We start from the raw sequence: 13,415 nt of genomic DNA, 5'->3' as shown, positions 1-13,415 counted from the left end.
CCAGCCCCTCCTTAGAACAGGCCTACTTGTCATTCTCTCATTATCTGTTAACCAATCAGAGTTGATTTCCATCCTCAGGAACACCCACTCTTCCAAGGGCATATGACATTGAATGGGTTCCATGAAACATCTTTGGCTTTGGAGAATGCCATCGACCCCCTTTATTAGTTATCTCCTAGGAATAATTAATAAAATGATTAATTACCCAGAAACTTTTTATACATCACAGATAGCAAGAACGTGAGGCTGAATTTGAACTCAGGTCTTCCTGACTGCAGGCCCAGTGCTCTATCCAATGTGCCACCTAGCTGCCCAGTACAGCTGGGCTTTACTTAAATATTTTTCTTTGTTACAAGGAAGGGTTCAATGTACTCAGTGGTGGAAAGCAAGATTTAAGAGGAAATGTCTGTGGTGTGAGACAACATGGCATAGTGGATAGAGCTGACCTTGGAGCCGAGAAACCTTAGGTTCAAATCCTGCCTCTGACCCATATTGGCCAGGTGACCCTGAATAAGTTACTTGTCCTCTCAGTGTCCTGGACAATTGTCCAAGATTACAAATTTCAGAGAAAGGACTGACCTGCATTAATAGAGTCAATATCATTCAAATCATAGGTCAAGTCCTTATCCTAATTCTAGAAAGATTCTCTTCTAGAGCTATTGATTCGTTTTTCGTTTGATTTATTAAAAAAAAAAACTATACCGAAGGCTACCACAACTGAAACAAAATACAGAGGATTTAGAAAAGGTTCATACAAAAGCTTTTTAAAAAATTTTAAGGAAAAAGAAAAATGATTGATTTTTGAAATGAAGGGCAATAACAATCCCCCTCAAAAAAAGTGCCAAAAGGTTATGCAGAATTACTATGGAGTAACCAGAGACTCCATCTTCGTGTATATTTTCGTTTACGAGAATGTACGTAAAGTTCAGAAGAAACAATCCAGATTCAGATTCACACACACGTACACGCACACACACAAACACACACACACACACACACACACACACACCAAGGCATTACAGAGCTCCATAAGATTCTGATAAGCATGGCATCTTACACCACTAAGAATTTGTAAACCTATTATTGTTTTTAAATACAACTGAACCCTAAATCTAATTGACTTCAGCTCCCATAATCTTGGGAGGATTTAATATTTCTAAATCCCTTTCCAAGACAAATACTACTGGATTTAAACATCTAAATTGTCCATTCATATTTTAAATGCTATGCTGCCCCCTTGTGTTCATGACATTGCTCATGAAAAGTCAAACCAACATGTAACAAATAGTCAACTTTGGGACATTTTTTTCATAGACTCATTTCCTCTCCAAAACAACACCTTGATACTTGACTTCATTGCCATGCCCTTAAAGATGATGTAAATAAGCTAGAGACCTCTGGATTTCATTCCTGATGCCACAAAATTTCATGGAGCCCCTTCTCAGCCTGGTGAACCCCATGGACCTATTCTCAGAATCATGCTTTTAAACGCACAAAATTAAATACATAAGATTATAAAGTAAACCAATTCTATTAAAATACAGTTATCAAAAAAATTTTTGTAATAATTTCAGAGACCTCAGGTTAAGGATTCCTGATCTAGGAAGACCATGAGAAGCATGGTATAGATGGTGACTCCTGAGCTGTGTCATGAAGGAAGGGAGGGCTTCTAAGAGGTAGAGATGAGAATGGAAGTATATTATAATGGTGGGAACATGTATGCAAAGGCACTGAGATGAGAATGCATGGATGCATGGGTGCATGGATGCATGGGTGCATGGATGGATGGATGGATGGATGGATGCCTGGATGCATGGGTGGATGGATGAGTGGATGGATGGATGGATGAAAAAACATCTGTTCAAGGTTTACCATATGCCAAACACTGTGCTAAACTCTGAGGACACACAAGAGAGTCCCTCATCTCAAGGTACTCATGCTCTAATCAAGGGAGATAACACATAAAAGAAAATTCGGCTGCAGATTAGATCAAAAGGCCCAGAAATCTCTGGGGAGTCACAGTGGGGCTGATGGCAGGGCCCTAATGTCCTCAGGTCATATGACAGTGCCAGAGGACTAGAAGCCACAGAGGTAGGGCAAGTAGTGAGTCCTAAGGGACCATAGGAGGCAAAAGCAAGGCAGATAGGAAAGCCACCTCATGAGAAAGGGTGAAGTTGTTGACTCCTATCACATCTGTACCCTGGGAGCATTCAAGCAGCCCAGGTGAAGGGGCAAGAAAAGGGGGGTGAGCACCGCAGGTAGGATCATCTTCCATCACTTCTACCACCTTTGATGGACTATAGAATGGCCTAGGGGATGGGAGAAATAGGGAAAGAGGTGAGATGATCATGATGACGAAAAGCAAGAAGCCACTTTGATGGGATATGGCCCTCATTTGCAGATGTCCTGGTCCCAGTTAGAAACATCCCTCATCATGCCCTCCTAGGTACCTAGAAGGAAGAAATGCCTGCACATTGTTCTGGATCTTCAGCAATGCCTGTTAGCAAAAAGAAGAGAGGAAAACAAAGCAGAAAATTCTGAAGCAGTTTGACTCTCTGGAAACATAACTTGTCATCACGCCAGTCATCTCAAACCTGATTCTTCACCCCCCAGGTTTCTTCCTCCAAAAGATGTAATAGATAAAGGCATTCCATAAATCCCTGAGTAAAAAAGACATTGGACTCACAAGCCAAGAACTGGGTCCGATGATTTGCAACATGTCTCCATGTAGCACAGCCCACAGACTCCCGCCAGGGAAAGGTGGTGAGCATGGTCCGCCATCTTGCTAACTGATCCCTGCCTGATTTATGACTGCAGTGGCTGAAGCAAACAAGGAAGATGGGTGGAATGGGACCCTATAGAGCAGCTTTGCTGTTCTCTCTGTCTACAAGCAGCCTGCTAAGATTAGAAACAAAACCAGGAACACATCACTCTACTAAGAAATGCAAACTGATGGTTCTGCAGGAAGTTAACTAGAATTTCTGGTTAAATCCCAGATACAGAATTTGGCTTGTATACAGAGTGTAAGATATAATCAAGGGGTCATGAATTGAAGGACAAGGAACATTTAGCCCAGAGAAGGGTTGGAGCTGATATGAAAACTGTCCTCAAGCACTTGAAAAATTGTCAGAAGCCGAGGCTTCTTTCTGTCTGTTAGCCAAGCTAAAAGCAAGGGATGGAGATCATAGAAAGGAAGATCTGGGCTTGATAAAAAGGGAACTTTCTCAAGAACCGTTCAAAAATACAACTGGCTGTTTGCATGAACACATTCCCCCTTCCTGGAATTCTTCAGGCAGAAGCTGGACAACCATTTGTAAAAAAAATTAAAAAAAGAAAATAAATAAATAATGTTCTCAAGGCAATTCCTGCTCAGACGTAGGTTCTGGTAGACAACCTTCAGGCAGCTAAAGAGTGCTAGGCATGGGGTCAGAAGGCCCAAGTTCAAATCCTCCCTTAGACACTTAATAACTGTGTGACCCTAAGCAAGTCATCTAAACTCTGAGCCTCAATTTCTTCATCTGTAAAATGAGGATAATAATAGCACCACCCTCACAGGGTTGTTGTGAGGATCAAATGAGATAACTCATGAAGCATTTTGCCGACTTTAATATGCTCTATGCAAGTGACGGCTGTTATTATTATTATGATTATCATTATTATCATTATTATAACCTCTGTGGCACCTTCCAACTCTCAAGGTTCTATTCTGCAAGATTTTTTTAAAAATCAAAACCACCAGTAGAATATAGGCCACTCACCATGAAACACGCTGTTATCCGCTAAGAAATGCCGCCGATATTGCACACAGTTCCTCTTCTCAAGGCTCCAGTAACTCATTATTCTGAGACTTTCTGTCCAGCATCAAATCCCAGCTGGTCTGAGAAGAAAAGCAGATGACAAAGTTGCTTTATTTTTTTTAATGAGAAGTTGACATTTCTTTTGGTACCACACGGCATTCCCCAAACCACCATTTAAAGCTTATTTTTTGTTGTTTAGTCATTTCAGTGACTCTTCGTGTCCCCATTTGGGGTTGTTTCGGCAAAGACAATGGAATGGTTTGCCATTTCCTTCTCCGGCTCATTTTACAGTTAAGGAAAATGAGGCAAACAGGATGAAGTGACTTGCCCAAGGTCACACAGCCGGTATGTGTATGAGGCCTGATTTGAACTCAGGCAGATGAGACTTCTTGACTCCAGGCTCGGCACTCCATCATCCTTATTAATATTGCCTGACATTTACATAACATTTTAGGGTTTTACAAAGTGTTTTGCATGTATTGTCTCTTTCAATCTCCACAACAACCCTGCAAGGGAAGTGTTGTTGTTGTTATTATTATTGTTACAATTATCATCATCATCATTATTATTATTATTATTATTATTATCATAGATAAACCTCAGAAAGGTTAAGTGATTTGTCCAAGTTCACACAGCCAGAAACAATCTGAGGAAAGATTCAAACCTAGGTCTTCCTGACTCCAAGCCTAGAACCCTATTTGTTAAACCATCTCTCTCCAAACCTTAGATTTTTTTCTGGACCTAAGTTACAAACATATCCTTCAAAATGATAGAGGGCTGTTCAGTGCACTTTAATGATCAGTGACTTTATCACTGGGATCCCCCCTCCACTGTCCAAGCCTACAGCTTGTCTGTATCTTATTAGATGGTCTTTGGGAGTTTCTCTGGCCAAAAAATCCACCACCATGCAGCCAACCAGGCAAAAAACCTCTGCATTCACAGGTTGGCCGGGTCTTCAACAACAGCCAGTCAGCCAATCATCACCTAGCCTATACTCACGGCCTTTCCCATAATAAGGCTGCCAATAGGATGCCATTAATTAAGTACTCTGAAACACTAGCTTCCTAAAAAAAATTACCTTCCTGACCTGAAAAAATTCCTGCTGCTCAGGACGGCTGACTTAGCATCAGAACACAGCTCAGAAACAAGATAATCCGGCTGATTATTGGATGGAAGTGATTAAAGGGACTATGCTGAGATTCACCATAGTTGAGGTTGGTCAAAGTACAGGCCTATTTTCAGGGAAATCCACTGTTTGGGGGGAAAAGGAGCATCTGTTATAATCTACTTGAATAGCTGGCCCAGGAGAGCGGAAACTGTTGCCTGCAGTTTCCTAATCTCAGGCCAACACGTTTTGTCTTTTGTAGACTGTGGGTTCCCTCAAAGTCTTACTTGACGGCGAGGCATAGAAGAGAGAGAGTGTGTGTTTGTGTGTGCATAAACCAGAGTGCACTGCTTTGAGGTTTTCCTTAGTAGACAAGGTAATTGAGGTAGTTTGACTTGTGAGTTAATAAGAATTTATTAAGAAATTCAATTTACTAATTAAATTTATAAGATTTGAGTCTGAGAACACTATAATCTCCTTGAAATTAAAGTTGAGGATCACCCAAAGGTCAATGGAGAAATGTATGATGGGAGTGAATAGGCTTCAGCACAAACACAAAGGAATTATGCAAAACAGGTATAAAAGATTCCATGGGGAAAGTGTATGAATGGAAAAAGGGATGGCTCTCATCTGTAGCAAAAGCAAGAGCTAGCTCATATATCCCATTGGTATCCATTCAGTGCCAAGAGGACAGAAGAGTTATGGGATCAGATAGTAGAGGCAGAAGGGACCTTGAAGGCCCGCTGGTCTGATGTTGCCATGTTCCTCTCCTGCTCCAATTCTGACTCTCCAGACTGATACCCTGTCTCAACTACCTTCTCCCAGGGGAGGGTCTCTCTGTGTCCCACGCATCCTTCCTTCACTGGTGATTTCCAACCAGAACAGACATTTTGAAGAAGGGCCCAGGCCAGCTGTCCTTCGCCTCTCTCCAGGCTCTGATTCTGACTCCTTGGGCTTTGCCACCATGTCCTCACTCAGGCACCTCACCCTCCCCACACACTTTTCAGCCCTTTTGTGTACATTGTCTCCCCCCTTTAGAATGTAATCTCGTCTTCTCTGTTTATATTTGTATCCTTAGCACACCCATTGGCAAGAGTAAGTGCTTAATAAATGCTTATTGATAGACCATTTACAATTGAAGAAACTGGAATACATGTAGACCTCCTGTCTATTGTGTGGACCTGTTGTGGTGTGGAATGGGGCCATCTCAACAAGAGTCTCACACGATGAGAAGGAATGGATAAGTCTTAATATCTCATTGGGGAGATCACAGAACCGATGGAATTCTGGGTTATTCATTAATAAGAATTAAGTAACACCCCCCACAACAGGAAGTTATAAAACGGGTGCTTTAGAAACTTGAATATCACATTAAAACGCAAGTTATCTTGGTGGGGAATAGGAAGAAACTACCTGACAAAGAATTTTCTCTAATAAATACCACTGAGAGATGGACCAGATCCAGAGCTTGGAACAGTAAATAAGAAAAGGGGTTTTTTGTTTGTTTGTTTTTTTAACTAAATAGAAGAAAGGAGTAAAAGGAAAACAACGGTTCCTTTACTTGTACTTACAAAACTCTCCAAAATGCTTTCATATAGGTACATAAGCAACCCATAAAGGGGGTTCGTCAAGTGCTCATCTATTCATTCTATTGTTGGGTTTTGTAAGTCAGGTTGTGGTGGGGGTGACTCAGAGCTGTGATTTCATTGGTCTAGGGAGCTTCTGGTGAGGACATCATCTCTCCAATGCCATTTATCATCTATGAAGCAACTAGCTCAGAGTCCCACAACCAGCATATCAGAAGCGAGACCTGAATACAGGACTTCTTGACTCCAAAGACAGCTCACTCTCCATTACACTACACTGCTTCTCTGGAAAGGAAACACTAGCATCTTTTTCTTTTTTAAATATATAATATTTTACTTTTCCCCAATTACATGTTCAAACAATTTTTAACATTATTTTAAAGTTTTGAGTTCTAAATTCTTTTTTTTAAGTAGTTGTCTTTCCCCAAGTCTCTGCAAATCTCATTAGCTGGTTTTTAAAAATCATTCTCTAAGTTTTTTGTATTTTTAAACATTGGTCAACAGCTAGTTGGTTTTTCTCATTTAATTTAAGGCATTTTTAATATTTAGAAGATCTCTAATAAAGAGGCCAGATAGGCATTTCTAGATGAAGTTGGTTAAAAAAAAAAAAAACAGGTTAGACCAGACTAGAGGGCTTCAGAAGGCCTTTCCAATTCAAGATTTTCTGATTTATGGGTGAGTGTGTATATATACCAGTGTGGAGAGTGAGGGGAGTATTTCCTCATTTCCTTGTGGCTGAGTAGGAGGACTAAGAAAAAGGAAACAAAAACAGAAACAAAACCTGCCATCTTCCTTCCCATTCAATATTGAATTTCCTTTCTGAGCCAACAGAGACCACAGCCAATTTTACCTGGATGGGTCCCAACTACTCCACGGGGAAAATGAAACTTCCATGCAGAAGTTGTCAGCTTAACTAGAGAGAAGCAGCCGCTCAAATGAGCTCTGAATCCATTGTGAAAATGCATACACAGGGAGCTAATCTGCCCTCCCACAGATACAGCAAATATCGATGCCAGCTAAATGAAGAACTTCGGAAATCAGGGATCAAAGCTGATCCACTTTGACTCATTCCAAAGCTGATGGATGGAGCCCTAGACAAGGCACTCACTGCCTCAAGCATTTGACTAAAACATTGCAGAATTCCAGATCTTCTATTAAGCTATGCAGAACGAGACATGCTGGTGAGGCTGTAAGTAGGCAACCACTTGTCAGTCCTCTTAATAAATTAGCGGCCTCTAGTTCATAATTTCCCTGGTTTGAAGTTAGTCATATTAGTCAAACCCGGTTGTCAAGATTTCGATGACCCTTCTCCCAGATAGGGAGGGAGGTGAGGGTTGGCTCAGCCATCACAATTCAGACAAGCGGCTCAGCTAAACCTGACCACAGCCTTATCTTCACTTACCTACTAATGTCCACTTTGTGGGCTCCAGAGTAGCACAGCCCATGAATGCAGAACAAAGATGCCCATTAATCATCGCCATCCCCCACTCAACCACAATGAGAAACAAGGGGAGAGAGACCCTTCGGTCTGTCAAGACCTAAAACAGTCTGGGCCGTTTGATATCACTGCATGCAAGCCAGTTTGAGAGCCCCGGTATATAAACCCACTAATTGGCTACCCCACTATGGACCCTGGCTGAAGTAGGGTGCCATCAGCTTCCACTCTCATTTCTGACGTTTCTGACAAATATCAGTCACAAACATACACACACGCATGCATTTCCTCTTATACCCATCCCACATTCTGCAGATTGAAGTTTCATAAGGCACACCCACCAGGCCCTCACTCCCATCCTCCCTAACCTAGAGCTCAGAGCCCTAAACCGAGACAGCACGGGATGAGAACGCTGGATTTGCAATCAGGAGACTGGAGTTTTCACCCTGCTTCAGGCACCTATTAGCTTTATGATCCAAGGCAAGCCTCTTGAGTGCCTCAGTTTCCTCATCCATAAAATAGGAATGATACTATTTTCACTAGCTATTTCAAAGTGTTGCTTAGGCAAACCTCAAAAGCACTAAAAATGAGTTATTATTATTATTAATTTAATGGGAGCTCTTACTCATCCAGGTAGCAGATAAGAGAGAGGCTCATTTTTTTTTAACTCTATTTTCAATCTGGTATGAGAAAGGAGTAAAAAGCTTGAGAGCTGGAAGGGGCCCCAGAAGTCATCTAGTCTGACCTCCCTCATTTGCAGCTAATGAACCTGAGGCCTGAGAAAGTTAAAGGATTGCCCAGGTCACAAAGGTGCTAAGCATCAGAGGGAGAATTTGAATTCAGGTCCCCTGACTCCAGAGGTAGAGCCTTTCCCCTGTTCCACAGATGACTACTGATCTCCCATGGATGACCTGATCTCCCTTCCAACTCTGAGATTCTGTGATTCTTTAAGGAGATGGCACCCTCGGGTTAAACATGCTAGCAGGAGAGAAGGCAAAGGTGGCCTATGCACTAATGCATTGTTAGTGGAGTTGTGAACTGATCCAACCATTCTGGAGAGCAATTTGGGACTATGCCCAAAGGGCTATAAAATTGTGCATGCCCTTTGATCCAGCAATAGCACTTCTAGGGCTGTATCCCAAAGAGATCGCACAAATGGGAAAAGGACCCACATGTACAAACGTATTTATAGCAGCTCTTTCTGTGGTGGTAAAGAATTGCACATTGAGAGGATGCCCATCAATTGGGGAATGGCTGAACAAGTTGTGATATATGAATGTAATGGAATACTATTATGCTATAAGAAATGATGAGCAGGCAGACTTCAGAAAAACATAGAAAGATTTACATGAACTGCTGCTGAGTGAAGTGAGCAGAACCAGGAGAACACTGTACATGGTAACAGCCACGATGTGAGATGACTGACTTTGATAGACTTAGCTCTTCTCAACAGTGGAAGGATCTAAGACAACTCCAAAAGACTCGTGATGGAAAATGCTATCCACATCCAGAGAAAGAACTATGGAGTCTGAATGCAGATCTCGAAGCATAATATTTGCTTTCTTTTTGTTTGTTTGTTTCTTCTTTCTTGTGATTCTAATTCTTCTTCACAACATGACTAATGTGAAAATATGTTTAATATGAATGTTTATGTAGAGCCTATATCAGATCAAACATCATCTTGGGGAGGAGGGAGGGGAGGGAGGAAGAGAAAACTTAGAACTCAAAAGCTTATGGAAGTGAATGCTGAAAACTAAAAATAAATAAATAGATAAATAAAATAAAGATAAGGAAACTGAGGAAGAAAAAAAGAACTTGTCATTTAAAAATTATATTAACTGAACTGAACCAAAAAAAGAAAGCGGTGTTGCTTAGAAGGGACATGGAAGCTTGCTTTGGAAAGGGGAAACGAGGGTCAGGAAGAGGGACATAATCAGAGAGGTGCTTTAGGAAGATTGCTCTCATAGTGACACCCTGGAGAGGCTCTTGAAAGCTAACACTCAATAAAAGATGACTACAATCATCCATGATCCCTCTCCTGTCCCATAGCATATCTACACACAACCCTGCACCTGCTCAGAAAAAAATGTTGAATGTAGCATCATTGAACAATTTTTAAAAGATCCATAACCCATATTCCCATTCATCTTCTCAGTTTCAGGGAACCCTGGAAATCACTTGGTCTAACTTCCTTACCTTTTAGGAGGACATTGAGGTCTAAACAGAAAAAGTGACAAAAATAAAATTTGAACCCATGATTTCTGACTCCAACTTTAACTTTTTTCTATCACACGAGAGGAGGTCAAAGAAAATAATGGCAGCCAGTTTGGGTTGTATTTCTATTGTTGCTCAGTCAGTCAGTTGTCTGACTCTTTGTGACCCCATGGACAAGTCTTGGCAAAGATACTTGAGTGGTTTGCCATTTCCTTCTCCAGTGTGTCCCCATTTTACAGATGAGGAACTGAGGCAAATAAAGGTTAAGTGACTTGTCCAATATCACATAGTTAGTAAGTGGCTAAGGCCAGATTTTAACTCAGGAAGATGAGTCTATCTACCGCCCCATGTAGCTGCCACAATTCAAGTAGACTTGGTCCCATTCCTGGAAGGGAACCATATGTTAAATAACATCAGCCAGGGGCAGCTAGGTGGTGCAGTGGATAGAGTTCCAGCCTTGGAGCCAGGAGGACCTGAGTTCAAATCCGACCTCAGACACTTGACACTTACTAGCTGCGTGACCTTGGGCAAGTCACTTAACCCCGATTGCCTATCAAAAACAAACAAACAAAAAATAATCAACCAAATTAGATTATAGAAACATGGTGATCATAATGGGTTATGTCCATGACCAAGGGCAGAACCTTTTTTTAATCTTATTCTTATTGAAATCTTTGGTTTTTACATCATCTTCCTACATGGATTTATATCACCTTGCCTATCAGCTACCTAGCAAACCATCCTTTCTAATAAAGTGTTTTTAAAAAGAGAGCAAGAAAAATCAGTTCAGTAACACATCAACCATGGTTCTGAAAGTATATTCAATACTCTATTGCTATAGTTCCTTACGTGTGTAAAAATGGAAAGGAGGTTCACTTTCTGAACTCTTCTCCAAAGATTTACAGAAGTGATTTTATAGAAATGACTACATCAAAGGTGGAGCCAAAATGGCAGAGTGGAAGAAAATTGCTGTGAGTTCCCCACCTAAACTCTTCCAAACAGATCTAGAAAATTCACCAAACCAATTGGGAAAGCCAAGAAAAAGTTACAGTGGGTGATTTTTCCAGCTCAGGCTGACATAGGGTTCAGACACAGAGGTCTGTGAATATTGGGGTTGGGGATGGGCCAGAAGCACACCATTATGAAGTACTCCACTGCATGGAGAGGCTGTGCGCCAGAGCAAGATGCAATTCAGTCCCAAAGTGGGTCACCTCGACATCCTAGGTTGAATACCACAGGGTCTGGGAACAGGTGCCAACTGGAGGCTTTGCAGCTCACCCTTCAGTTCTAGGTCACAGATCCAGGGTAGACTGAGAAGGGAACTCAGCCCCAAAGATGGTGTTACAGAGTGGTTGCAGGCTCTGAACTGTGTACCAAGAGAGAAGAAAGTTCAGACTCAAGAAGCAGTCATGGAACTTGGACCAGAGGATGGGGGCGGGGGGGGGGGGCTCAGTTCCAAATTCTAGCCCAGAGTGAAACCTACAGAGGAATAACCAGGACAGGAATCCTGGACCAAAGGGGACCATGCAGTTCTATCACTCTGAACCATCAGAGCTTTTCAACTGACTGAAAAGGGCTAATTCTAGAAGCAGTCTACTGCTGCTCAGACACAAATCCAGGTCAGAAACCTGAAAAGCTCAGACCAGAGGAAGAGCAATTAAACGCTGCCCTGGATCAGACCCCTCTGGGACACTGACAGCTTGAAGATCCCCATTATGAACTGTTTCTGAGATCCTGGATAAAAACGAAACCCTTAATACCCCCAAGAAAGCAGCAACAGGGGCAGCTGAGACTTTTCTCTGGAAATGGGCACAGTCTGGCCCTGATATCAAGTCCAAAGTCAGGAAATAGGTGGAAAGAATGAGCAAACAAACAACAACAAAAAAGAATTCCACTATAAAAAGCCATTACGTTGACAAGAACACCTAAGACACCAAACTCAGGAGAGCAGAATAACTCCAAAAAATTTATAAGCAAAGCCTCAGGAAAAAAAACAGCTTGGCAACAAATCCAACTAGTATTCCTGGAAGAGATGAAGCAAGAATTTTAAAAAGAGTTTTGAATTTTTTTTCTTAATGAATGAGAGTGCTAGAGGGAAAGTGGGAAAAGAAGTGAGAGCTATAAAGAATGACTTGGAAAGGGAATTAACAGCTTGGGACAAGAGGTACAAAAATTCCCCCAAACAACAAACTTCCTGAAAATTAGAATGGATCAAATAGAAGCCAATGATTCCATGAAACAAGAAGAAATACTAAGAAACAAAGACAAAATATTTTTAAAATTGAAGAAAATATAAGGCAAGTCATAGCAAAAACAACTGATCTGGAAAATAGATCAAAGAGAGATAATTTAAAAATCACTGGACATGAAAGCCATGACAAGAGAGCCTAAAGATCATATTTCAAGAAATCTTAAAAGAAAACTGCTCAGATCTCTTAGAACTAAAGGGCAAAGTGGAAATAGAAAGAATTCACTAGTCACCTCCTGAAAGCCCCAAATGAAAACTCCCAGTAATAGCATAACCAAAATTTGGAGCTTCTAGGTCAATGAAAAAAAAACCCTGCTAGCAACTAAAAAGAAAGAATTCAAGTACCAAGGAGTCACAGTCAGGATTATACATGATTTAGCAGCCATCACTATGAAGAAGAAGAGAGCTTGGGATAAAATATTCCAGAAGGTAAAAGATACAGACTTACAGTCAATAAATAATTTACCCAGCAAAATTGAACATAACCCTACAAGGGAAAAAATGGATGTTTAATAAAATAAGGACTTCCAAGCATTCATGATGAAAAGACTGGAGCTTCAAAGAAACTCTGAAGTGAAAACATAAGAGTCAAGAGAAATATAAAAAGGCAAATATAAATAAACAATTATAAGGGACTAACAAGGATAAACCTCCTTACGTAACCCCTTAAAACTTATAATAAGTCCTAGATGACTTGCAACCTACGTTGGTGGAGGTAGGACTCAACACTAACAAAATTAGAGATCCTTTGTGTATTCATTATGACAATATAAACAACATATCTATACAGGCAATATGTCAAACTCAGAATCAAAAGCAATTGCTTCATGTTTCAACTACAATACTTCCTATTTGTGACTATGGGCACATCACTAATTCTCTGAGCCTCGGTTTCTTCATCTGTAAAATGGGAATAATAATAATTGTCCTCCCTTTTTCACAAGAATGTTGTGAGGAAAGCACTTTATAAAAACTTACAGTGATATATTATCATATTATTTCTAACACTGAAATATTATTACACTACATA

The 13,415-nt window shown here is 40.8% G+C and overlaps 1 protein-coding gene across 1 annotated transcript in view; it reads right to left on the bottom strand.

Moving 5' to 3' along the window:
- The window catches only part of PLCH1 (phospholipase C eta 1), a 204,145-nt gene extending 200,308 nt beyond the window's left edge, over positions 1-3,837 (bottom strand). Inside the window, exon 1 of the mRNA XM_027875944.1 lies at positions 3,759-3,837. Within this exon, the coding sequence (XP_027731745.1) occupies positions 3,759-3,837 (79 nt within the window). The remainder of the gene's footprint in view (positions 1-3,758) is intronic.
- Positions 3,838-13,415: the final 9,578 nt, after the last annotated feature.

This window comes from Vombatus ursinus, unplaced genomic scaffold, assembly GCF_900497805.2.
Source record: "Vombatus ursinus unplaced genomic scaffold, bare-nosed wombat genome assembly UNPS02014810.1, whole genome shotgun sequence".
Taxonomy (NCBI): domain Eukaryota; kingdom Metazoa; phylum Chordata; class Mammalia; order Diprotodontia; family Vombatidae; genus Vombatus; species Vombatus ursinus.
This window is presented reverse-complemented; position numbering and strand designations above follow the sequence as displayed.